Source organism: Brachyhypopomus gauderio, unplaced genomic scaffold (genome assembly GCF_052324685.1).
Source record: "Brachyhypopomus gauderio isolate BG-103 unplaced genomic scaffold, BGAUD_0.2 sc50, whole genome shotgun sequence".
In the NCBI taxonomy this organism is placed as follows: domain Eukaryota; kingdom Metazoa; phylum Chordata; class Actinopteri; order Gymnotiformes; family Hypopomidae; genus Brachyhypopomus; species Brachyhypopomus gauderio.
In genome coordinates this window covers 2,525,750-2,553,264 of record NW_027506875.1, presented here as the reverse complement: position 1 = coordinate 2,553,264, position 27,515 = coordinate 2,525,750, and the positions used below count along the sequence as shown (strand labels likewise).

Genomic DNA, 27,515 nt, shown 5'->3' with positions numbered 1-27,515 from the left:
TGGGTCAACCCAGTCAGTTGGCTCGTTACTCACAGTTCACCTCGAGATCACAGTTCACGGAGCAACGGAGATCCCAGGCGTAACGCAGCAGTCCTCAGCACTCACGCCGGCCGACAACGTAGTCCGTGCGTGACAGTAAGTTCAAAGCACCGTCGTTTAACTCGCACACGATGCCCGGCCTTGCCGCTCCAGACAGACGCGAGGAAACGCAGCAACACCAGCTCGTAGTCACTGCTATGCTCTGATACTCACAGTCCAACCGATCCGCTTCTTCAAAGTTTTTTTTTTTGTAAAACTAAACTAAAACGCTGCAGTTTGTACCACTATATAGTGCAACAGCACCGTAACGTTGTTACAGAGCGAATGGAAAGTAAATAAAACGCTCCGAAAAAAGTCTGAACACACTTCTCTCTTCGGCTTCTCTCTCTCCTCGTTTTCTTTCTTCTCTAACCTTTTCCAATCCGTCCCAGAACCCCGGGAAAGAGAAAATGCCGCGAAAACAGAAAAGGCTTCTGGGAAAAGCAGTTCTTTTATACTTACAATAAAAAAACAAAGAAGATAATACAAATACACAGGACATTTTTAAGGGTCCTACATTAGTTAAACTGAAGTGTTTCTACGCTCAGAGACACTGAAATGGCACTGAGTAAAGTACTGAACGATCTCTTAATGTGACGTGGGAGGCGGCAGACGGACGAGACACAGAATCCTTCAGTTTCACTCACGGTCACTTTATTAAGTGCACAAGTATTGCGCAATAGCACACGAGTAACATAAAGACGACGCTCACAACATGCAGACTTAGACAACGACGAGCACAAGACACTGCGCGAACGCACATTAAATAGACAGACCACATCAACCCCACGTGATGACGAGACGAGCCACAGGTGAGACGGATAATTACAAGACACACCCGCACCCACGGAGATACACTGACGCAGACGAGTAGACGCAGACACACGCCCCAAAGGAAGGGTTCGGGGACCGTAACGTGACAGATTGAGCGGTTCTAACCGTTCCGAAGCGGTACAGTTCTGTGACGTGGAAGAACAGCATGACACTGATTGGCCAGGGAGTGTCGTCACTGGTTGCGTCAGGAGAGCGACTCCTCCGCTATGCTATGGACTCCTCAGCCATTTTTAAAACCCAAGGAGCGAAGTCTGTTCCCTGGTCAAACGCCGAGGTACAAACCTTTCTGTTAATAATCAGCGATCAAAAAATCCAGGGGGAACTGGACGGGGCCACTAGAAATGTAAAGGTTTTTAGCGAGGTTTGCGCACTAATGGCCACTCATGCCTACCAGCGGTCCGTTCAGCAGTGCCTGTCGGTCCAAGCTAAAAAAGCTTAAAAGCAATTACCGGGCGGTGAAGGACCATAACGGACGCAGCGGAGCAAACCGCAAAGACTGGAAATGGTTCCAGCAAATGGATGTCATATACGGTCACCGGCCAGCCAGTAACGGAAGAGAAAACGTGCTGGACAATGTCGGTACTGGAGGCCACGGAGAATGGCGAGTGTATTGTGATTTCACAGTTTTACTACTAGGCTCGTAAAAGATGTAATATGAACGTAATATGAACGCATCTATTGTAAACGCAGGAATTTAGAGCTGTGTTTGTAGTTAATGTTACCACCACAGTCACTACTGTACAATAGCTAGCTCTTAGCCTTGCTAGTTAACTGTAGCCATAGACACAGCATGAGCAGCGATGATGTGCTACACATTTTGTGGAGTTACGCTATATTGTTGTTGCTTTCACAGGAATGCTTGTGTTTAATATTTGTTATTTTTTACGTTCAAGATTCCCCTTCCACTGACGAGGCGAGCGGAGTTGGCGGAAAATGTTTCCTTCAACCGGGCTTTCCTCGGGGTGCTTGGCGAACTTGTGAACACCATGCGAGACAGACGCCAGTAAAAGCACACAAAATGTTGCTTGTAGTACTATAAATATTTATTTCATATAAAGCTATACGTATATATTTGCTTTTTGCACTTTTTTTTAGCTATAACTATATTATTTACATATGTTGTACTTTAAATATCTATATTTCATAATAAAGTTTGATTTCATTTGATTGTATGACTGATGCTTTTTATGCAGGGTGTGTTCAGCCTGTTTGAGTAATACCAAATTATTATCAATAATTAGAGCAACCACTTACAATAATGAAGATAAAGATAAATAAGATACAATAATGCTATGTGTTAAGGGGCGTCGACCGGTGTTGTGTTCGTATACAAATGATGTCACGACACTACAACCCGCGCGCCAACAGCGACTCCACCCACATTGGGGTGGTTCACCATTGTAATGGAAACACAACGCGACCGTACCGTTCCATTGTGAATCGATCCGTATTGAACCGTACCGCGCCAAGCAGGTCCTAGTGGAAATGCGCCATTAGAGAATTGATTGGTGACACAGACCAAGTGCAGGCAAATACAAATTACTGCACTGGTAATTTAATCAGCCACCACCATTCATCACTGTAAATCACACTGACTTTAATGTTAACCTTGTGCAAGCAATGTGCCCCTTGCCCGGCCAACCAGTAGGATGAGAGGCCTACTCCTCACTGACCTCCGGGGCACCTCCATAACCTGATCTCCAGCCGACCCTTTATGGCCCACACTTAAGCCCCCCTCCTTGAACTAAACCACTAGGTCACGCACCTCTCGATCCCCATGCAACTTGATGAAGGGAATTCCAAAATCAGGGTCAAACAGAAAGGCATTGGTCAAATCAGTAAGGAGGTCCGAACAGGAAACATGACAGAACAAATACTAGAAATCAAACACGGGTAGAAAGCAGAAGAAACGAAACAACCAGGAAACAGAAAACACAGGGCGACTGGGCAGCGAAATGAGAAGTACTCAAAAGATCAGGATCACACAGGAATAAGTACATGAATACTCTGGAATGAATAACATGAACACAATCACTGACACTGAGGAGAAATACGAAGGGTTTTAAATACACAGGACTGAACAAGACAATAAAATGTATTCTGAAGGTAATAAATATACATGAATTAAACATGTAACTCCTAAACGGGAGGCGGAGTGAGGGGGGGGGGAGACAACGAGGCGTGTATGTGTGTGTGTGTGAGGCAACGTGTGTGTGTATGTGTGGGAGTGGGAGAGATGTTTGTGTTCACGTGTGTGTTGATGTGTATGTGTGAGGAGTTTTTCTCCTTCTCTCTACAGTCTGTCTAACTGCAGTATTAGAGAGGAAGGCTGTGCTGCTCTGTGTTCAGCTCTGAGGTCAAACCCCTCATCACACCTGAGAGAGCTGAAACTGACCGAAAATAATCCAGGAGACTCAGGAGTGAAGCAGCTCTCTGATCTACTGGAGGATCCACACTGTACACCGGAGATACTACAGTGAGTTACTGACTTACTGACTCTTTACTCACACACGCACACACATGCGCACACACACATGCACACACATTCACACACAATGTCCCCTCTCTCTCTCACACAAACACACACACAGGATCCACACTGTAGACTGGAGACACTACAGTGAGTGTTTACACTGATTGAGTTTGTGTATAGAGTGTGATGTCTGACTGTGATGAGTGTGTGTTCATGTCTGATTCTGTCCTATTCTCTGTCTTACAGTATCTGACCACTTCAGTGGAGATGAACTGATCTGAGACTCATATACAGAGAAGAGGACGACCACAGACACACACACACACACGCTTGTCCTGAAACTGTTGCCATATGACTGGAATGTTCAGTAAAATGGTTCAGAAAAGTAAAATTAATGTTTTTATACTTTTGTTTTGTTCTCCAAGTTCATAAACATCGACACTGTGATGTTATGGAGCTGTGTAGGTGGTATAAGTGGAATTATTATCACAATAATAATAATTATTATTATCACAATAATTGTGTGTGTGTATATGAAGATCATGTTGCATATTTTACTCAATAAAATGTAGTCTGAAGGTAATAAATATATATGAATGAAACATGTATTCCCCTGTGTGGACCATAATTCTCTAAATTACCCTCTAAATTCAAAATTGCAGAAATCACCCTGATCATCAAAAAAACTGGTTTAGATCCAACTGACTTCAATAACCTAGGCTCTATTGCAAGCTTGAGAAGTGCGAGTTTCACCTCACCGAGGTAAACTTCCTGGGTTACATCATCAGGCCAGGTTCCATACACATGCAGCCCGGCAAGGTGGAGGCTGTGATGGGATGGAATCGTCCTCACATATGGCACGAGCTTCAGCATTTTCTGGGCTTCACAAACTTTTATAGGCATTTCATCCGGTCATATAGCCAGATCGTGAGGCCTCTCACTGATTTACTGCGTAGGGGCGTTAAAAAGCTACGGTGGAACGCCGAAGCTGGGAAGGCTTTTGAGACGGTAAAGCGGGCTTTCGCTTCTGTCCCTGTGTTAACAGCCTGATCCAAGCAAGCCCTTTATCGTGGAGGTGGACGCTTTGGATGTAGGGGTAGGAGCCATGCTGTCACAGCGCTTTAAGAAGCACAACTCCCCTAAATCGATTGCCTTCTTTTCCAAGAAACTCCGCTCCGCCGAGCGTAATTATGGGGTAGGTGACCTTGAGTTGCTAGCCATGAAACTGGCCTTTGAGGAGTGGAGGCACTGGATAGAGGGAGCTAGACATCCCTTCATTGTAATTAGGGATGTCCCGATCCAGCTTTTTGAACTTCCGATCCGATACCGATATTTATTTGCACTTCCGATCCGATACCGATATCGGCCGATACCGATACCGGCCTATCCGAGCATGTATTAAAGTTTAAAGTTATTTAACAAACTTACTTTATTGTCAAACTCATGTTGAAAAGCGTTTTACTCTTGATAACAAGTAGCCAGTTGAGTGTGTTTGAATAATACACAATGGTTGGTAAGGAGAAACTGACCTGTTTATTTAGCAATTAATAAACTCAAAATAGACAAAATATTAAATAACAAACAGAAATAGCATCAGTAAACCAAGGATTAAAAAGCCACAAGTGCAAATAATATTGTAAATTATATTTAAAAAAACACACAACCTGAGTGGAAAATAGTCTATTATTAACATTAACATTAACATCCATCAGTGTAAACCAAAGCTTTAAAAAAAATCCGTGCACATATCGTAAACTAATTAAAAGCAAAATGCCTTCTACTCCACACTTTGCTGCTCCATCCCCATCTATACACTCCCTTCAATTCAAACGTTTCTGCCAGTGTTAGTTGTGTAGGACCTTTCTTTTTGTCTTCGGTTTTCATTAGAAACTCGTCATGTTGTTTATGGTGGTATTTCGCTAAATGCTTGATTAGATTGGTGGTATTAAAAGTTCTTACAGCTTTACCACAACGCTTGACTTTACTGTGGCATATGTTGCACTCTACCTCTTCGTCTTTGTCATCCTTTAAGGTAAAATAATCCCACACAACTGACCAATAACTTCAAATTTACACGGCGGTCCGAGATGCCACGGAGCTAAATTGGGGCAGAAACTATGCTCGTGTGCTGAAGGTGTGCTGGAAAATGCGGACCGGATTTTACTCTCACTAGCAAAAACTGGAATGGATTATCTAAATGGGTGCGCTGGAAAACCCGGATCGGACTTTAAAAAAACTGGATCGGGAGTCTGGATCGGCATTTTCTCGTGTCTGCCGATCCGATACCGATACGCATTTTTTTGCTAATATCGGCGGCCGATCCGATCCAAATATCGGATCGGGACAACCCTAATTGTAATCACGGATCACAAGAACCTGTAATACCTGAAAACCACCAAGAGAATGAATGTACGTCAGGCCCACTGGTCTCTATTCTTCTCCAGGTTTCATTTCCAGGTCACCTACCGCCCCGGGGTGAAGAACACATGAGCCGATGCCTTCTCTCGCTCCTTCCCCGAGAGCAGGGATTCCACGGAGGAAGAACCAGTTTTCCCAGCGGATTGCTTCCTCTGTGCTGTGTGGGAGATTGACAGAGCGATCTCCGCGGCTAATCCACATCCTAGGTGTCTTCCTTACCGTAGGTTTGTTCCCCCGACACAGAACACTCCACTCATCAGCTGGGCACAAACGTCTCTTGGTACAGGTCAGCCCGGATCCACGAGGACGTCACAAGTGCTGGGAGCCCGCTACTGGTGGCCAGGTATGCATTGAGATGTCATGCAACACGTCGCTTCGTGTGCAGAATGCGAGCGGAGCAAAGTGCCACACACCCCTCTAGCTGGTAAGCTACTGCCTCTTCCGATCCCCAAGCAGCCCCGGACACACATTGCTGTGGATTTCGTCACCGACCTACCTACGTCCGAGGGGAATACCACCATCCTTACCATCGTAGATCGGTTTTCTAAAATGGTGCAGTTCATAGCACTTCCAGGGCTACCTACAGAGTGGGAGACGGCAGAGGCACTGTTTCGCAAGGTGTTTCGCCAGTTCAGGCTACCAGAGGACATCGTATCCGATCGAGGACCACAGTTCACCTCTCGGGTATGGAAGGAGTTCCTCGCCAAGCTCAACATCACGTCTTACATCTAGTTACCATCCTCAGGTATACGAACAGGTTGAGCGCGTAAATCAGGAACTGGGGAGATTCCTGCGCGCATATTGTAGTGAGTACCTGGACACATTCGCTACTCATCTGGGCAGAATATGCGCAAAACTCCTTAGTCCAATCCAGCACTGGTGTAACACCTTCCGAGTGCGTTCTAGGGAGACAGCCAGCCTTATACCCCTGGAACGCTGCCGCATCAGATCAACCAGTGGTGGAGGACTGGTGCAAGAGGAGCGAGCGCATATGGGCAGATACGCGCTGCAGGCAGCTGATCGCCGGAGAAGCAAAACCCCTGTCTACAGAACTGGCAATAAGGTATGGGTGTCGACAAGCGATGGAAGGCTGGGACCGAGAGGTAAGCTGGCTGACCACTACGCGGGCCCGTATGTCATCGCAAGACGTATAAAGACGCATACGTGGTGGACTGGGAGGGTTATGGTCCTGAGGAGAGGTCATGGGTCCCGGCTTCCCGGGTGCTGGACCCCTCCATGCTCGCCTCGTTCCATCGTGAGCATCCTAGTCTTCCTGCTCCCCGTCGTCCGGGTTGCCCGCGGAAAGTTCGGCTGGAGGGATCCTTGGGGGGGGTTCTGTCACGGTGGGTCAGCCTAGACGCCACCAGAGGGCGCGCCCACGCACTCTTTCCCTCACACGCATGCCCACAACATCACAGAACACACCCTCTCATTCCCGGACACTCCCACCATCACAATCACCCGAATACTGACACCTGTCACTTAATCAGGTTCGGGTTGTATTTATTCCCACAGGTCGTGCTGTGCTGTCCAGTGCTGCGCATTGTACCTGCACCCTCGCATCGCTTCAGAGAAGACCTGCTCTGCACATCGGATTGCTGCTTCCATTTTCTTTCGTTACTTTCTTCTTTATTCTTTGTTATACTTATTTCACTGTCCTGCCGAGTGGCCTGAGTATTTTTAAGTTCATTTTTGCAATGGATAATAAAACCGGTCACACTCTGCCTCCTGCCGCTTCTGTCTCTGCGTCACAACATTATTAATATTAATAATAATAATTATTATTCTTATTATTATTAACAATAATAATAATGAATCTTAATAATCTAACCCTAACCCTTTATTGACATGATAAATAAAACAGGAAGTGGCTGGTTACTCAGCAATAGAACAGATTCACACTGACGTGTTCTTTGGAGAAGTGAGGTGAAGACTGTGTTATCAGAGGTGGGTAGGAACGCGTTACATTTACTCCGTTACATTTACTCAAGTAGCTTTTTGGACAAAAATGTACTTGTAATTTTTTACTAAGTAATTATTAATTACTTCTTAATATGAAAGACTTCTACTTTTACTTGAGTAAATATGTGCTGAGAAAAACGCGACTTTTACTCCGTTAATCAATCAATCAATCAAAGTTTATTTGTATAGCGCTTTTCACAACACGTTGTCACAAAGCGCTTTACAGGATTTAAAAGGTTAACAATACTATGGGTCCAGAACCCTAATGAGCAAGCCAAAGGTGACCGTGGCGAGGAAAAACTCCCTATGTTACAATCGTTACAATCGGATTTGTGCCGCGCTACCTTTACTTTCATTTTGTAAATAATTCGTCTTTTCAGTGAGAAGACTGACCAACGTCTTGTCACCTGAGTATGAGTAACCAATCAAATTAAGCCGGTCAGTCACGTGATCACATACGCAAACTTTCTCCACCGTAGCAAGAAAGTATGGTGACAGAAAAACCTCCCGAGCATCCCTGGACTCTCAGCCAATGTTCACATTACAAACGTGTAAAAAGACAGTTATATAATGTGCTGTCAGTTGTGTCTGCCAAATGTGTGGACATTTCAGCCTACAAAAACTCGACATCACATTTGAGGAAATGATGCGATAAGTTTGTGTAATGCTATATCTCTGAGCAGGCCCTTGCTGGGGCCCGGGACAAAAAAGTTTCATGTGCCCCCCCCCACAGCTTACATCATTTGAATTTCCTCTGTAGCAGACAATCCTTGTGTTAGGTCACATAGTATATAATATAGCCACACATCAAAGCTGTTTCTGACAGCTGACTGGTTTATACTTGAGCGGCGCGAGGGTCCGCGCGGCAAAAATGACAGCAGACCGCCTTGCTGTGAGGCGACAGTGCTAACCACCACACCACCATGCCGCCCAAAGTTAAACTTAATTAAGTTAAATATTTATACATATACTCGAAATGATTTGAAATAATTCGCTTTTTTATCAAATTATTTAATGGTTGTTTATTTTCAAAACGCACACGTTAACGTCTTCACGTTCTCTCATGTTTCGCCCTCGAAACATGTATTTGTAATACAAGAGAACTGTTCAGTCAGACAGTTGTGAAACAAAGTAATTACAATTTCAAGCATTTTCAAGTACTTTAGTCTAAATTCCAATCAAATTACACTGCCGTCAATCAAATTACACCGCCGTCATCCATCCAGCGCTGATGAGCGCCAGTGAGAGAATCATATTTCAGCCACAAAACAGATATCACGCGCGTGTGTGGTTTATTATGATTTGACAGATTTTTTCCCCAAAAAAATCAAATGATGGAAATCCGTTGTAGTGACAGAGAACTTTAACCCATGCCGTTAGCACAAGTCCGTATTTGTGGACAAAAGGTGGTTCTACGGTTATAGTTAAGGTTTTTGTTCTCCGGCCAAGTAGTCACAGTCCCTTCAGTGCAGATGGTGAGCCTCAGGTAGGAGCTAGCATCAGCACATCCTCTTGTGGCAATGGCACATCCAACCCTGGCATCAGTACATCCACCGGCAAGCCAGACCATCTCCCAGGTGCTTGTAGATGCTTGCATGCAATTGTCTTGGGTAGAAGCATGCAAAAAGATAGACAATACAGACTGAGAGTGTGGACATCAATTTAAACCACCATTGATTAAACGTACATAGCTCACGTGCCATCTAAAGCAGCATACCTAAAGGGAGGGGTTCAGAGGTGACCACAGTCATGAGGGCTTAATGAAACACTGCTTTCCAGTCAAGTCATTGTCACAACTAGAGTGATGCCATGACACAGTTGGATGATTACCAGAAATCTCAACGTCTGGTGGCCCCCCGAGCCCCACATCTTACAAGGGGAATATTAGCTGAAGGCTTGATTACATAGGTGAGTCTTAAGTCTAGATTTAAAGATTGGAACTGTGTCAGAATCTCGGATTGGAGCTGGAAGACTATTCCATAATTGAGGAGCTTTAAATGAGAAAGCTCTGCCTCCGGCTGTAGTCTTACAATTTTTTGGAACAAGGAGAAATCCAGCATTTTGGGAGCACAAAGGGCAAGATGGGTTGTAGTAAGCAATGAGTTCACTCCGATATTGTGGGGCAAGACCATTTAATGCCTTATAGGTTAACAGAAGAATTTTAAATTCAATTTGATATTTAATCGGAAGCCAGTGTAATGCCGCAAGAGTGGGACTAATATGATCGAATTTTCTAGTCTTAGTTAGGACTCTAGCTGCAGCATTTTGTACAAGTTGTAGCTTTTTTATGGACTGTTTAGAGCATCCAATTAGAAGACCATTGCAGTAGTCCAATCTTGACGAGACAAAAGCATGGACCAGCTAACCATGCATCAGTTAATTAAAGTGTCTCGGCTTGGCGATATTACGTAAATGGAAAAAGGCAGCCTTAGTGACATTGCATATATGTGTGTCAAATGAAAGATCCAAATCAATAGTAACCTAAGCTAAGCTTTTTGTGGTACATTTAGGTATTACTGAAAAAACCATCTAGGGTAAGGGGAATATCAGCCCAATTGCTTCGAGCAGCTTTGGGCCCAAGAATCAGCACCTCAGTCTTATCGGAATTTAGTTGAAGAAAATTAGACACCATCCAATGCAAATTTATTAAAACCATATTGTCCCAGTGGCAAGGTTGAAATGAATTAAATGGGCCATATTTGTCAATTTATACCCCAATCGAAATTTGTACTCCGCATTTACCCATCTGTGCAATTAGAACACACACACAAACACACACTAGTGATTACTAGGGGGCTGTGGTGCACACGTGGCCAGAGCGGTGGGCAGCCCTAGCCCGGCGCCCGGGGAGCAGTTGGGGTTAGGTGCCTTGCTCAAGGGTACCTCAGTCATGGCCTCAGGCCTGGGAATCGAACCCACGATCCTCCGGTCACAAGACCAGTTCCCTACCACAGGACCATGACTGCCCCATAGGTGGGGGCAGTGAGGGAGTGGTGACAACATTTATTAACATGACGACAAATACACAGATGACAAGACAAATAATTCAAAAACCTACCACAAGTGACTTGATATACAGTGCAGGGTCTTCCTGGCTACCAACTTCTTCGCTGGTGCTTAATTGGGACATTTTGTTTAATTTCTCGAGTCTCTGTCATGAATATCTTCAACCTAAGCTACATGTTTGCTATGTCATTGCTGGAGTGATTGGATACGTGTGATGGATCACACACAAACGCAACAGGGTGTAGGAATGGTATATGTTTATATTTCTCATCCCACCACAGTCAGATCACAATCTATCTGGATGGCACGATTTATCTGGATAGTTTTTTTTTTTTACGGTTTCCTGCCAGATTGAGAAACAAGCCAATAAAATAGGACTAACAAGGTAGAAAGTACAGATAATTTGGGAAAAATGTAAGGAGAAGAAGTAAAAAGTTGTCTTTTTACTACAGAAACGTATCGATACCCAAAATGCTACTGTTCAAGTAGGTAAGGTGGCAAAGTATTTGTACTTTGTTACTTGACACCTCTACCTGTGTGAATGCGCTGGTGCTGCTTAAGATTACAGTGATTATTAAAACTCTTACCACACTCTGAGCGTTATGGCTCCTCTCCTGTGTGAATGCACTGATGTCGCAGGAGATCACTGTCATAAAACTCTTCTCACACTCTGAGCAGTGATATGGCTTCTCTCCTGTGTGAATGCGCTGGTGTTTGTGGAGATGACTCTCTTATTATTAAAACTGTTCCCACACTCTGAGCAGTGATATGGCCTCACTCCAGTGTGAATGCGCTGGTGTTCGTTGAGACTACTCTGTTGAGTAAAACTCTTCCCACACTCTGAGCAGTGATACGGCTTCTCTCCTGTGTGAATACGCTGATGTTCGTGGAGACTACTCTTTTGAGCAAAACTCTTCCCACACTCTGAGCAGTGATACGGCTTCTCTCCTGTGTGAATACGCTGATGTTCGTGGAGACTACTCTTTTGAGCAAAACTCTTCCCACACTCTGAGCAGTGATATGGCTTCTCTCCTGTGTGAATGCGCTGGTGTATGTTGAGACTACTCTGTTGAGTAAAACTCTTCCCACACTCTGAGCAGTGATACGGCCTCACTCCAGTGTGAATGCGCTGGTGTTTGTTGAGATTACTCTGTTGAGTAAAACTCTTCCCACACTCTGAGCAGTGATACGGTCTCACTCCAGTGTGAATGCGCTGGTGTTCGTTGAGACTACTCTGTTGAGTAAAACTCTTCCCACACTCTGAGCAGTGATACGGCTTCTCTCCTGTGTGAATGCGCTGGTGTTTGTGGAGACTACTCTTATTATGAAAACTGTTCCCACACTCTGAGCAGTGATACGGCCTCACTCCAGTGTGAACGCGCTGGTGTTCGTTGAGACTACTCTGTTGAGTAAAACTCTTCCCACACTCTGAGCAGTGATATGGCTTCTCTCCTGTGTGAATACGCTGGTGTCGCTGGAGACTACTCTGTGTAGTAAAACTCTTCCCACACTCTGAGCAGTGATATGGCTTCTCTCCTGTGTGAATATGCTGGTGTTTGTTGATTGGTTTGTTGATTGATATGCTGGTGTTTGTTGATTTGGTGCTTATTATTAAAACTCTTCCCACACTCTGAGCAGAAGTAGCTTTTCTCCTTTTCCATGCTTCCTGATTTCAGCTGTCTGACATACTCCTCATAGATAAATGTGTTTATGTAGGCAAATTTGACGTATTTAGGAAAGAGGACACAGCCAGAGAAGATGTGTCAATGGACAGCATTGATTTCTAAAGGGAAAAACATAATTTTTTGAGATAACGTGTGAGATGAAACATAATTATAAATGTTTTGGCTCTGCACAATACTAAAGACATTCATACTAAAACCCATCAGGAGAAAAGCTAGGCTTCATTCCTTTACTAACATGAAAACACTTGTCCAATTTGTTATACATGTCGCTCTCTGTTTGGTCCAGTTCCACTGTTCAGGCTATAGGGACCAGAGTTGTATAATCCAGGTTCAGAAAGTAAAAGTCCTCACCAGGATTTTGCTCAAGCTTGCTAGATTTCTAATTAGTGCAATCCATGTAAAATGAGTGGAATCATGGAATCAACACAATCCAGAAAGTCTGAGTGAGGACTTTTACTTTCTGAACCTGGATTATACAACTCCAACAGCGTCTGGCCGTAAATCTCTCCTCTCAGGCCACCTCCTCTCTGAGACCGATCTCATCCCTGAGACCAGGAAATGACGACTCGCTGTCACGTGATTGCATAAGAAATTAAGCATGGCAGATCACGAGATCACTCCTCTGAGTTCGCCCCCTACTACAGAAATAGTGCACTATATTGTAAATATAATGGTAAATTGTAAATATGGTAAATAGTACAATATTTCTGTGATAGGGAGCAATTTTGAATGCAGCGATGGGTTATATTATATTGAGTGGTGGGCCGTTAACGGCGTTAACACCGAAACGGCCGACCACTACTTAAATTTAACTCGCTTGCAGACCGTTTTTATCTGTATACATATATATATCAAATGTTAAATTTAATTAGTTGTCGGCCGTTATCGGCGTTATCGGCCCTAATTATATATTATATATATATATTTTTAGCAAACATCACATACAGTCGTATGCAAAAGTTTGGACACCTCTTGCCAAACGGAATTTAATTTATTATTGTGACGTTGGGTGCGAGGCGAAGGACGAGACACAAATCCAGCTTCACAGGCACAACGACACGGTTTAATGCATACAGGTTATTGCGCAATAGCGCACGCTAAACAGACACTTACACACGTAACGTGTAGACTCAAACATTAGACAACGACGAGCACAAGACACTGCGCGAACGCACATTAAATAGACAGACCACATCAACCCCACGTGATGACGAGACGAGCCACAGGTGAGACGGATAATGACAAGACGCACCCGCACCCACGGAGGTACACAGACGCAGACGAATAGACGCAGACAACGTTAACACACGCCCCAAAGGAAGGGTTCGGGGACCGTAGCGTGACAATTATATATAATATTATGAATAATATTATAATTAATATTTATATATAAATAAATATTTATTTGCAAATGTTTTCATATAACTGTATTATATAACCATGTGTAGGAATAGTGAGTTTAAATCATTCTTGCTTTCACTCATACATATATATATATATATGTATATTATATTATATTATATATATATATATGTATATTTATTTTTAAAATGAAATATATATATATATATATATATATATATATATATATATATATATATATATATATTTCATTTTAAAAATAAATAAATAGTAACAAAAAAGGAAAAATAATACTACACATTTTAAACTGAACGGAGTAGAAAGATCGTAACCATTTTTGACAGTGGCATTTAAGGACATGTTAAACACATCCTATAGAGAAAATCACAAATAGATTTTACTTTTAATTTAAGCAGCAGTGAAAGATCTTTTTCAGACAACTACACTTGCTATATACAGAACTGTCAAATTTGTTTAATGCCTATGTTATGTGTTTGATTAAGTAAATGCAAGAAACCCAAATTTAACTCAGTAACGTATTAAGCAATAAAGACCAGGGAAATAATACAAGCAAACTTGATTAGTGAATTATTTACAAAAAATATTATTTAGAATCAAAACAAAGATTTCAAAGGCAATGAAACAAATAAAAGCTTACATTGAATTGTTTTTGAAGAACTCAAACTTAATGGATAAAACTATTGTGATATCTGCTTGTTCAAATCAAGCTCATTAAAAATTAAGCAGCTTCATACTCAAGAGAAAACAGTAAAACCCAGCATTCAGAATGAACAATAAAATGCATTAATGTGGCCATGCAGGATGCAAAACGAACTTCAAGACTACCAAGAGTCACAAAAAGCATGTACAGACACGCACGCACACGCAGTGTACAAAACAAAAGAGAACAAAAAACACATTTTCACTTTCACTTATCAATTATTCGTCAGTCCAATTGGCCTGCTGTCAAGTAACCTTTGTTAAAAGTCGAACGACACTCACTGGAATATAACTACACCTGTTATATTCCAGTGCAATACCGCCCCACGCCAGTAGCTGGCGATCAAGATAAAAACAGGACCTCCTCTCTGGGACCTCAATAGGTCCCACAGATGAGGTAAGCCCCAGAGGTGAGATATACGGCCAGACCCTACTCTACAACTCTGATAGGGACTTTTATTTTGTAGGGCTCATCAACCTCATATTCCAAGTTGTTTTCCTTCCTCTCTCTCTCATGGTGCTGCAGAGCTGCTTTGGTCTGTTGAAGCTCCTTATGAGTTCCAGCAGTGTGATTTGATCTTTAAAATTATTGTGCCTCTTTGAATCAGAGAATTAATCTATGGGCAGCACCAAGATATCACAGAAAATGTCATATTTAATGGGGAAATTTTTCTTTTCATGGTTCGTGATGTGATTTTCACTGCTGTGAATTTGGTAGGGTCTTATTTCTACTGTTTGAACAAAAATGTTAGCAGTCATAAAAATGTACTCTTTTCATACTTTAAAATGGTGTTACAGATAACTGTGTATAATACAATGATTACTGTGCGTAACGGTCACCATTCCTTTACCATTTCTCACAACAGCTATATAACAAATGCATTACTAGCTAGTTCAGGGAAGTTATAAAATAAAACTACCTGTGTGTGTGTATAATGATTCACTAATACTGTGTTAGTACTGTGTAAAAGGATGTATAACCCAGCCTTTGTGTGTAATGAGACTGGGAGCCTGTTCAAAGACTCTAAGGGCGTACTCACACTAGGCACGGTTTGCTTGTTCCGTGCTGGGGCCCGGTTATCCCCCCTCCCCACTCCCCCGCTGGCCTGCACTCACACTCGCTTCAGCAACCCGGCCCGAGCACGCTTACGTCATCACAACGCCGCTTTATTTGGAAAAAAGCGCGCTCGCACAACACTATAGAGTTCACGATTCTCTTTTTATTGTATTTTTGGTGTCGTTTTGGGAGTGCAGAAACACGGTGCAAGCACAGATTTATCGATAATTTAACACAACGATTGTCTGCTAATCGCTTTGCCGCTATGACTGTTTAACGTGAGCGTCGCATCACTGATGTCATGTTTGAGTTCCAGCGAAATGAACCAATCAGACGAGGCACCAAGCGGCCCCGGGCACGGATAGCGCTCACACTAGAAGCGAACCGTGCCCGAGTCCACATGAATCGTGCCCTGGCCCACCTCTTCAAAGCGGGCCCGAGCACCGTTAACTGATCCGGGCCCGGGCACGGTTGGAGCGCTCACACTAGCCCGGACTAACCCGGGCCCGGATCACAGAGCCTAGTGTGAGTACGCCCTAAAAACACCCAAAACAACTAAGGCCACATTATGTATCCAAATCCAAAGGGTGAAATTGGGCCTACAGGCTACCTGTTGGTTGTGTGTTTTAAATGGTTGATGATTTATGTGGATGCTGAGGAATTTGTCACAGGTATAAAAAATAACTCACCTCTTCAGAAGATCTCATCAACTGTCTCACTGTTAAACCAACTTCAACATTCACGTAGGACTGAAAATGATTCGAAAAAAATATTTTAACATTTTAACACTTCATACTTCACACTTCCATATTTATAACAAATAAAAAATGCAGGTAAAAACATGCACATTGATCCAACACATCCACTTTATTCCAACTGTTCCTCAACATCTCCATGTAATTTCTTATTAAACGCCATGTCATTTTTACAGTGCATCTGTAAAAGCTGTAAAAGGTGTTTGAGATCTGCAGTATAGGCATGGAAGCAAATCAGTGTAATCAGATATTTAATTTGAAGCACTGATTTTTTTTGCCCTCAAATTTGAAGCACTGATTTTTTTTTTTGCACTGAAATTATGCATCTGAACTTTGTTGCTTTTGAATTTACTGCTTGAATTTTCAAGAACACGTTTTCAGTTTTATTATTCGTGGTTAATAAAGTACAATGAAAAAAATGTAAGTGTTAAAAAATTTAAAAGATATTTTTTTCAAGTTCACAAAATACGCACGCAAATATTGGGATGCAAAAATACACGTTCAAAATTTCAGAATATAAATCCGGGACACAAAGGATGAGCAATCGATTCAGTCTCCAATCGAACCAACATCCAACCAATCACATTACACCGATGTGGATGAAAACATGTGGCCAATTGCTGAAGACCGTTTAGATTACGTGCAACAAAACTGTTCAGTTTTGTATCCTGTTTTTCCTCCTTGTGTGGCTTTTTTTTGTACATGTGTATTTTTACACATATGGGACCATGGCTAATTATGTTTACAATTACAGTAATTATTTTTTGGGTTAGGCTACAATTTACAGTAATGTCCCTAATACAGTAAAATATAACCTTTACTGCAAAACTGTTACTGACTCCTTTTTTGTCTAATTTACATTCCATATAGTACCTAACAGTAAATATCACTCTGTGTAGACAGTATGTTGCCAAAAATGCACACATTTGAAAATAAAGTCCAAATGAAGCAGAATACAGTAAAATGAACTGACTAAGAAAACAACAGATGTTACTGTAAAATGTCTGTTGTTTGCTGGGAGAGAGTAAAATAGTATATGTAATACTGTTTCTGTATGTTTTTGACAGTGGTTGTGCAGTGATTGACAATGTTCATCTCGAATAGAGAATCTGTGCTAGTGTTTGAAAGAATGATTGGATACTGAATCAGGTTTGCTGTGTTTTAACGAAGTTGGTGTATAAAGAGAAAACTTTGTTTACGTTGTGAAATGCAGAGTTGGCATTTAGTTAAGAAAATGCGCTTTTGAACAGGATATTAACTATTTGGTAATACTCTGTTTAGAATTTTGAAAATGTATCTCATGTATTGGGAAACGCATGTTAGCAGTCGTAAAAAACTGTAACTAGACTTTCCTGAAGGAAATACTATAGGTCTTGAAAAGGTGTGGCCTAGAACAGCGGTCCCCAACATTTATTGCACCACAGACCGGTTACATGTTAGAAACTATTTTCACGGACCGGCCTGTAAAGTGTGGGGGGGTAAACACAACAAAATAAAAGTATATGACTGGCATAAAAACAAACATAAACAGCATAAAAATAAAAGAAAAAAAAAAACACCACTCAGACTCTGATCGGGCGGCCCGGTACCAAATGACCCACAGACCGGTACCGGTCCACGGCCCAGTGGCTGGTGACCGCTGCCCTAGAGTGTAATGTGTGTAGAGTTTAGTGTGTGTTAAGATGTGTATGGTGTGTGGGAATGAATGTGGTGTGTATGAAGTTGTATAGTGTGTATGGGGTATATGTTGTCAGGCCCGTAGCCAGGGGGGATTGAAGGGTTCGTTCGACCCCCCCGTACACACATGCCCCTCAAGGTATGTAGGCTATTCAATGAATGAATTGTTAATCTCTGTTAATAATTGTGAATATACATCTAATCTTAATTTACAATATCACATCCAGACTAATAAAAAAGAAAAGTAGACTCAGAGAAGTGAGGAGTAAGAAAAATGGTTAATGTTTCTCTTTACACATTTTGTTCAGACTGTTTTACACCATTCCAGTAGGTGGCGGTAATTCCCCCATTTCTGTTGTTAGCTAGTGGAAAGAATAAGAATCGGGGGATTAAGTTACTTGAGAAAATGGGTAAAAAAGAAGACAAGGAGCGAAAACTGAAGAAATCAGCGGCAACACTGTCCCAAAACATTGGTGACTTCAAAAAAAGGCCCAAAATCGGTAAGCTGCTGAGTGCAGGGCTTCTATTTCTTTACAACTCCCCATTAACAGTGCCGGTGTTACACCGAATTCTGCGACCGTCGAATTTTGTGACCGCAGAGGGCGCTATTTCGCAGTTTCAGTTAGGTTCAGTACACAGGCACGAGCGCTTTACGAATGCTGCGTAAGCTACGCCGACGCGCTTTCTTTTCTCGTTTTGCTGCTGTCCACGAGCCAAAATATGAGAGATGCGTGTATTTACATTTTATGTCGTCTGTTAACAAGAATGTTTCATTACAACATTTTTACACGTGACGACAGGAGTAAAGTCAGCCAATACATACGCCTGACAATAGCAAACTTTTCATAAGTAAGTTATGTAAGCTGCTGTCATTTGGACCTCATTCCAAATGGTAATTATACACTTCTGAATAAAATGTTTAAATATAGTCTATTAAAACGTTTTTAAAACGATCTTTTAATATTTTTTGAAGATACATTAAAGTCACAGATCCAGTTGGCAGCTGTCAGAATGGGTGACCCCTATGCCACTGTCAGTCTGTCCACTCCATTCATGAATGTTTTTCTTTGGCTAACCAGTGTAGGGATGGTAAGTCACCTGAAAACATTTGGTTGGGTTTTAACTAGTTTGTATGGAGATGGACAGCAGTCACATATTTAGACAGCAGCCGTCAGAATCGGTGACCCCTATTCCAAAGTGCACTTGTCCATTCCATTCATATTTTTTTTCTGTCTAATAAGGTGACGGGATGGTAGGTCACCAGGAAAGACACATCACCCACTGTGACTCCACAATAACAGAAAACAGTGATAGCAAAAACGTTTTAGTAGACTATATTTAAACATTTTATTCAGAAGTGTATAATTACCATTCGGAATGAGGTCCAAATGACAGCAGCTTACATAACTTATGAAAAGTTTGCTATTGTCAGGCGTATGTATTGGCTGACTTTACTCCTGTTGTCACGTGTAAAAATGATGTAATGAAACATTCTTGTTAACAGACGACATAAAATGTAAATACACGCATCTCTCATATTTTGGCTCATGGACAGCAGCAAAACGAGAAAAGAAAGCGCGTCGGCGTAGCTTACGCAGCATTCGTTAAGCGCTCGTGCCTGTGTACTGAAACTAACTGAAACTGCGAAATAGCGCCCTCTGCGGTCACAAAATTCGACGGTCGCAGAATTCGGTGTAACACCGGTGGTGACCACTGAGTGTACTTTTTGTTCATGTATATACATTTAAAAAATGGATGAAGAAATGTTGTGTGTGAGATGCAGCGGGAAGAGAATTGCATTGCTGCAGGCAGACTCCACATTTTATCCCACCCTAAATATCATTTTATCAACCCATGTGCAGGGAATAAATGACTTCATCCAATTGAGCGTCCTCATCATTTTCAACACAACGCAGAACAGTTACACATGCATAATTTATTTAAAGTTTGTGGACAACGGTCTTCTTCTTTTGGCAATTCCCATTTAGGGGTCGCCACAGCGGATCAAACTCCTCCATCTGGCCCTGTCCTGAGGGTCCTCCACTGACACACCAGCCACTGTCATACAGTATCATGTATTATTGAGTATATTGTTTAGTTTATAAAGTGTCCTTTAATTTGGATTTATCGTATTTTTTGTTTGTTTATTTTATTTATTTGCAATTTACCGTAATTCCACCATACATACAGTGATTAACTACATTACCTACAGCTGCATCAGTTTATAGTAATATTTTAGAGGATAGGGTGGGCTTTGATTTGATAGCAAATATGCCCCCCCCCCCCAATGTCAAACCCGCTCCTACACTTGTTTAGTGTTGAAGTTCCTCCTCTCTCTTCCGCAAGATCAAACCAGTTTAGTCCGGCTAAAAGTGAAAGTAAAACTTACAGCAGCTCCGTTTTGTGGAGAGTGGAACAGTTATTTAAGAAAGAAACACGGTGAGTATCTGACTATGATCTGTCATTTAAGAATATGAACCTACACAGTGAAGAGTTTCTAATGTTTTTAACGAAGTCGCAATAACTGAATGTATTTAACTGAATACGCAGTTAAGTTTGTAGGTGCCATTTTGTTGTTGTAGGTAACTGCGTGTACAGAAACAAACAGGCGAACTAAACTCGTCTGATTCACAATAACTAAAGTAAACTCGTACTATGATCATCTAAAGACTCGAAAAAGTATTAAATTAGTATATTTTCAGTTTTATACATTTGTCCATTTTAAGTCTATTTTACTTGAAAATCTATTTTATATTTTTACCCCAGTAAGAGTCAACGTGCGTCTTCGTGACATCGGCCTACATGTTTTACTCTCTTCCCACAGTACTGCCCCGTGGTACAGAACATTTATTGAAATATACTGTGATTGAAGACGTTTATAGTCCTATACACACACACTCAGTAACGGTTCAGTCCCTGTTTGACATGTGGGACCAGGAAGCGACACCTACGTGACATCGGTCTACATGTTACCGCAGTAAAGTTGCTTCAGCGTTCTGTATTCGCCAGACATTCAGGAAAGAATGGGCTCGTTATAAAAAAACAACATGTAGTGTATGTGATAAATACTTATTGTGAATTTATCTCCACACAATGGCTTTCAATAAAGATACATTTAGAAGATGTGAAAAGATCACATCTAGGAATTAACGGAGTTCATGTTAGCCGTTAAGCGCTTCAGTGCCAAGACAACTTTTCAAAATAAAAGTAATGGGTTACTTCAACTTTTTAAGTTGCACATGTGCAACGGAACATGTGAACCTACAAACACAAAGGTATCAAGTGCATACAAGGAGCAATGCATTTTATGTGCATCTGGACTTGTGAAACATTTCTCACATTTGTGAAAACACATCACAGCTCAGATTTCCTATATTTTACATTGGTGGACCAGAATACATGCCGCTCACGGTTAAATAACATGACCTAGACCCCCCATTTCAGGCCTATAGTGAAGTACACATAAGGAGCAATGCATTTCATGTGCATCTGGACTTGTGAATCACTTCTTACTAGGGATGCAAATGATTAATCGACTTTCGATTAATTGTCGATTAAGACGTTACTCGATCAAAATGTATTAATCACGATTAATCATTAGAGAGCGCTCCTGTATTAACTTGAACAGAGCGTACGAGAGGTGAACACGTGTCGCGAAAGACCAGAGTGGAAAACAAAATGAAGCGGGCGAAAAGACGTACGGTGTGGGACCATTTTGAAGCGTGTTCGGGAAACGAGTCAGAAACTGCGTAATCCAGAAAATCCCAAGGAGGGAAACTTTATTTTCCACGCAACTCAATAGCACTGTTCTCTCCCCTCCCCTGGCGCGCGCAGGCGCCGCTCTCCCAGTGTCACTTAAAGGGCCAAGTGCCTGTCTGTTAGGGAATTCGCTGCGAGGAGTAGTAGTCGCTACAATTTCAACATTGCTAATTTAGGCAAAGAAGTCAAATGTTCTGTGTGTAATGCGGTATTGAAGTACAACAGTTCCACTAGCTCACTCAATTATCATTTGAACACCATGCATGCAGCTGTCCTGCATATCACCAGTGCACCTGGTCAACCTAAAATCACAGCTACACTGGGAAGGCGAGCGTTTTCGAAGCTCGCTACAAAAAAATACGAGTGAGCTAAAAACAAAGCTATCTACTGCTACTACTGTAGCCCTTACAACAGATTGTTGGACGGCTCTAACAACAGAAAGTTACATTACTGTGACGTGCCACTACACTGACGAGAACTGGCAGCTAAAATCTGCAGTGCTGATTACGACGAACACATCGGATAGACACACCGCTGACAGTTTAACTGACAAGCTCAATGATGTTGTGGAAACTTGGGCACTCTCCGGTCGCGTTACAGCATGTGTTCACTACAAAGCTAGAAACATTGTCCAAACATGGGCTCAATAATATTCTGTTTGGCTCTCTATTTAATTTCTTTTTTTTTTAACATTTTTTTAAATGTCTAATGTTTTAAATTGAACTGAGCCAGTCCTTAATTTATTCCTTTTTTTTAATGAAAGAATGTATTTTGTTATACCATAATTTCCTCATGCATAATTACTTGAGCAATATATAATATAATACAATATAATTATCATAATATAATATATACTTTTTGAACAAAGTGTTTTAACTACACTGCTCAAAAAAATAAAGGGAACACTTAAACAACACAATGTAACTCCAAGTCATCCACACTTCGTGTTCAGATAGGAAGCAACACTGATTGTGAATCAATTTCAACTGCTCTTGTGCAAATGGAACAGACAACAGGTAGAAATGAGAGATTTTCAACTGATTAAAAGAAATATATAAGATATAAAAGATTTTTATTAATTGAGATCTAGGATGTGTTATTTTAGTGTTCCCTTAATTTTTTTGAGCAGTATATTTAGCTGATATTTTTAAAAGCCCTATTGAAACACTGAAATTCGGGTGAAAAACGCCGCTTATCGATTAATCGAAAGTCGATCGATAAGATCAGTCAACTAACGATTAATGAATTAATCGATAATTTGCATCCCTACTTCTTACAATTTATTTGCAGAATTTCTTTGAGTTGTCTGGTATCCGAGAATTTTAATAACAGTAATAATTAATTAATTAATCATGCCTACATATTGTGGCTAATTGTGTTAACAGAATCTTTAGGTTACAGCATTTTCTTAGAATATTAATGGAAATTTATTTTTTTTATTTCACCATAATGCTTACCTGACTTTTAAAATAATTAATTTAAGGATTAATCATTAAATATTCATTTGTTCATTAATTTTGAATATTATAATGTTATGTCCATACTATAAAATTTTATTTGAATTTGTAGTGAAATATAGAAGTATATAAATATTATGGTTATTTATATTGAAGAATCTCTCCACCGATTACAGACTTTTCTTTATTTAGCTTTAATACCTTCACTGGACAACACTGCCTAACGACGGTTATTATCACAATTATTCACAAATGAAGGTGATTTTATACGCCAGGCCAGAGTTATGTCCAGAGTTAATGTTAATGGTTCACAGAATGCCAGGCTGAACGGTGGCCCACACACACTTTCACCTCAACAGATGTGGCCCTCATTGCAGAAGGTTTGGACACCCCTGCTGTGCGCAGAAACAAACTACAAATACAACAAGCGTCATTTTGCAGGAAGTGCCACAAATGTCTTGGACTGAGTCATCAGATCTACCAGTGTTTAAGTGTCCAAATCAACCTAGACTACATGTTCACAACGTGCTGTTGATAAAATCACATGTTAAAAGACTTAACGGTATCAGACCGGTGTTGCCCCAGTGGTGTGCATGTAAGTGTAGATAAGGATTTATGGAGTGAATATACTGCACTTTCTTTATACACATGTGAGCTGGTCTGTGATCCAGTATACACATCTTAAAAACACTTTATCCAGGACTTTAGTCTGACAGTGTTCTTGACACAAAACTGCTCAGATGAAGATATTTATATTTACACTCATGGCATTCTACAAGTCTCTCTGGACAAAAGTGTCAAATGCTGTAAAAGTAAATAATGTAATTGAATATGTATCTGGAATTACTTATGTGTGTGTGTGTGTGTGTGTGTGTGTGTGTGTGTGTGTGTTTGCAGGATTACAGCTGTAATCTGTAGGAGGAGACATGACCTCCAGAATGAGTGTCTCTGGGGAACAGCACACACAGAAAGGAGAGAGGTGAGAATAACACACACACAAAGGAGAGAGGTGAGAATAACACACACACACACACAAAGGAGAGAGGTGAGAATAACACACATGAGACACACATGGGGGAACCAGCCAGGAGTGAGTCAGAGTCATCCAGGAGTGAGTTACAGTCACCCAAGAGTGAGTCACAGTCACTTAGGAGTGAGTTACAATCACCCAGGAGTGAGTTACAGTCACCAGGAGGGAGTTACACTCACCCAGAAGTGAGTCACCCAGGATTTAATTACAGTCACCCAGGAGTGAGAGTCACCCAGGAGTGAATTACAGTCACCCACACTTGAATTCCCACTTTGGAAACAACAAATGAATCGCCGCATTCTGTCACGTCTGGCTCCGCCCTCCTCTACTAGCTGTCCTCTCTGTCGTCCTGGTCCGTGTGTAAGTGTTTTCCTACCCTAACCTTAACTCTCTTAAATCCTGCAAGTGTGTCACACCTGCTCTGCCCAATCAGAACATATTCCCAGCTGCTTATGGGGGATATAAGTTCTAACTCTGGACATTTTGAAGTTCTCTTTTGTAACGCTGGGTGTGTTGTGGAGTGAAGAGGTGGACACAAATGCTGAGGAGAGTGAGATTTATTAAAGGGAATTCCATAATCAGGGTGGTACAAACAGGTCATGGTCACATCATCAAGAGAGTCCGAAACATTTACATTTATATTTGCGGCATTTAGCAGACGCTCTTATCCAGAGCGACTTACAAAGTGCTTTGCTTCTGATCACAGAATTCATCCTAGGTAATAGTACAGATAGGCCAGAATTCAAGACACCATTGAGTCAGACTACTACTACACTACAGGAGTCAATGTCATTACCAAGTGTTTTGCAAGTTAGACGTTTGCCAAGAAGCGCAAATAACCATAGACAGACATACAATTTAAGAACAACGGCAAGTGGTAACAGCTGAGTAAGTGCTCTGGTAAGAACTCAACAAACAGGTGAGTCTTCAGTCTATGCTTGAAGATAGCAATAGACTCTGCAGTCCTAGCAGCTAATGGAAGATCGTTCCACCATCTTGGAGCCAGGATGGAGAATAGTCTGGAGCTTTGTCTTCCATGAGACTTTAAGCGTGGAGTTTCAAGTCGAGCCAAGCTTGAGGTTCTAAGTGTTCGCTGTACAGATCGGTTTTTGACCATGGACATCATGTAGGGAGGGGCCAGTCCATTTTTGGCTTTATAAGCAAGCATCAAGGTTTTATATCTGATGCGTGCCGTTACTGGAAGCCAGTGAAGAGAGCATAGTAGAGGAGTCACATGTGAGAACTTGGGGAGATTGAAGACCAGTCGTGCTGCAGCATTCTGAATTAGTTGTAGAGGTCTGATGACCCGTAGAGGAAGACCTGCAAGTAGGGAATTGCAGTAGTCCAGCTTAGAGATTACTAGAGACTGCACAAGCACTTGAGTAGCTTCCTTTGAAAGGAAGGGTCGTATTCTCCGTATGTTGCAGAGGAGAAATCTGCGGGATCTGGTCAGCTTTGAAACATGTGTTGAGAAGGACAACTCGTTGTCCAACGTTACACCCAGGCTTTGTGGAGTTTCTGATGGTGTTAACAAGATGTTCTCAAAGGAAACTGTGAGGTCGTTGTGTGGGTTTAGGGTTCCTGGAATGTACAAAAGCTCAGTTTTGCTAGGGTTGAGCTTCAAGTGGTGAGTAGTCATCCATGAAGCGATATCTGCCAAGCATGCCGAGATACGCCTAGAGACCTGGGTGTCAGAATGAGGGAAGGAAAGAATTAGCTGGGTGTCATCAGCATAGCAATGATAATAGAAACCATGAGACAAAATAATGTCACCAAGGGAACGAGCAGTGTTGTATAAAGTATTCAAGACCCATACTTGAGTAAAAGTACAAGTACTCTATCAAAAAATTGACTTGAGTAGAAGTTGAAGTGTTCTTTAAAAACTTTACTTAAGTAGAAGTACAGAAGTATTCAGCACTTTTTGTACTTAAGTATTGCAAGTAGTTTAGTCTAAAATTTATTACTCAAGTACCGAAAGTAAAAAGTACAAGTATTGTGTTTTGAATTAATTAAAGAAAGCCATCAAAGTTTGATTATCAATTGTTTTTATATATCACTTACAAATCAAAGATGTCAAAGATCACAAATACAAGTGTTCTGTATATAGGCCTACTTAAAAAACTGGGGTTAACACTTCGTACACAAAAAACAGATAACCTATGTCCCGCTACGTCGTAGGTTTGACGCAGAAGTACAAATTCGCCTTCATTTAGCTGAGAAAACGAGGTGTATTTGTCAGGGTTGGACCCAGGACAGTTCCTCCGGTCGCCACAAGGAGGAGCCCGCGAGCTAGACCTGGGGGCAATCAGGCACAATAGGCTGCAGGTGTTTGCAGCCTACTTAAGGCGAGCAACTTCAGCAGTCCTTTGCTGAAGTTGTTAGTTGTATTCACGCTCGCAGCCTAAGCCAGTTACTCTTGCCTTTGTGCAGTTGCTACGTTTCTCTGTTTATTTCTGTTTCTCCCCTGAGTGTTCTCAGGTTTTGTCTCTCGTACGTTCTGTTTGTTTCTTCCCTCTCTGTTCTATGTCGGTTTGTCTACCAGTGTTCTGGTGGACAGGCTGACAGGTAATCTGGTAGAAGCTTAGGTCTTGCCTATCTAAGCTTCATCTCTTTTATTTTTCCTTTTGACATGTTGAGCCGTTCTCCATGTGATTTTCGTTTTCCCGTTTTTTCTTAAGACGCGTTGTATTCCCTTCCGCGTGTTTTTGTTTGTTTACTTACCTGGTCTATACTCACGTCGAGTTTCTCCGTGTAGTTCTTCTGTTGTTCCCTCTGGGTTTTTTGTTTTCGTTTTCCCGCTGTCGCGGAGGTTTCAGTTTGGCTGTTTTTTGCCTTTTGCTTTTAGTGGGTTTGCACTTGAGTCCTACACTCCTCGAAACCAGCGCGACACCACCGTGTTCGGGGGTGCCTCGTTACAGTATTTTGGACGTAAAATCCATCCATCGGATTCTAAGGGTGAGCCTACTGCCCTGCGTTTACCCTCAATAAATGCCCTTACCCTATAAAAACACTACACTATAAAAATGGACACATGATTAGTCAGCACATCACCTTTATTGCCAGCTAATATTAAGTGAATTCTGCAGCACGCCATGAACATAATTAGGTTAGTTAGCTAAGATATCTAACCTAACTAGTGTTTACTGCGCTCTTCTGCTGTTACCAAACACGGTATCATCTCTTTTAATGAGATTATTTGGAATAATTTCGAATATATGTGTATTTGTATAAATATGTAAATC

The 27,515-nt window shown here is 41.6% G+C and overlaps 4 protein-coding genes across 16 annotated transcripts in view; 2 read left to right on the top strand and 2 right to left on the bottom strand.

The window, feature by feature from the left end:
* Positions 1 to 3,685, top strand: part of LOC143487753 (NACHT, LRR and PYD domains-containing protein 3-like) — a 291,094-nt gene extending 287,409 nt beyond the window's left edge. Inside the window, exons 16-17 of the mRNA XM_076986895.1 lie at positions 3,212 to 3,388; positions 3,632 to 3,685. Coding sequence (XP_076843010.1) covers positions 3,212 to 3,388; positions 3,632 to 3,638 — 184 coding nt within the window. The 3' untranslated portion in view covers positions 3,639 to 3,685. The remainder of the gene's footprint in view (positions 1 to 3,211; positions 3,389 to 3,631) is intronic.
* A 5,418-nt stretch (positions 3,686 to 9,103) lies between these two features.
* Positions 9,104 to 12,721, bottom strand: LOC143487751 (uncharacterized). The gene is made up of 3 exons (XM_076986876.1): positions 12,692 to 12,721; positions 11,359 to 12,401; positions 9,104 to 9,370 (listed from the first exon to the last, which is right to left on the bottom strand). Exons 1-2 carry the CDS (start codon positions 12,719 to 12,721, stop codon positions 11,421 to 11,423), a joined length of 1,011 nt encoding a protein of 336 aa, XP_076842991.1. The 3' UTR covers positions 9,104 to 9,370; positions 11,359 to 11,420.
* A 7,623-nt stretch (positions 12,722 to 20,344) lies between these two features.
* LOC143487752 (NACHT, LRR and PYD domains-containing protein 3-like) overlaps positions 20,345 to 27,515 on the top strand; it is a 37,833-nt gene continuing 30,662 nt past the window's right edge. For 12 of the 13 annotated variants that reach the window (XM_076986883.1, XM_076986880.1, XM_076986882.1 and 9 more), the window contains exons 1-2: positions 20,345 to 20,466; positions 24,141 to 24,222. In XM_076986883.1, coding sequence (XP_076842998.1) covers positions 24,170 to 24,222 — 53 coding nt within the window. In that variant the 5' untranslated portion in view covers positions 20,345 to 20,466; positions 24,141 to 24,169. The remainder of the gene's footprint in view (positions 20,467 to 24,140; positions 24,223 to 27,515) is intronic. The other variant, XM_076986879.1, reaches the window with a different exon arrangement.
* On the bottom strand, positions 24,892 to 27,216 carry LOC143487744 (uncharacterized). Its single transcript, XM_076986869.1, has 2 exons — positions 27,141 to 27,216; positions 24,892 to 26,088 (listed from the first exon to the last, which is right to left on the bottom strand). The coding sequence occupies exons 1-2, from the start codon at positions 27,214 to 27,216 to the stop codon at positions 25,085 to 25,087; spliced, it is 1,080 nt and encodes a 359-aa protein (XP_076842984.1). The 3' UTR covers positions 24,892 to 25,084.

Coding starts and splice junctions, on each gene's coding strand:
- LOC143487751 (XM_076986876.1), bottom strand. CDS start 12,721: ATGTATAACAAATTGGACAAGTGTTTTCAT. Junction 12,402..12,691: donor AATTGGACAAGTGTTTTCAT/GTTAGTAAAGGA, acceptor ACTTCTGCTCAG/AGTGTGGGAAGAGTTTTAAT.
- LOC143487744 (XM_076986869.1), bottom strand. CDS start 27,216: ATGGATGGATTTTACGTCCAAAATACTGTAACGAGGCACCCCCGAACA. Junction 26,089..27,140: donor TCGCGCTGGTTTCGAGGAGT/GTAGGACTCAAG, acceptor CTTTTACTCAAG/TATGGGTCTTGAATACTTTA.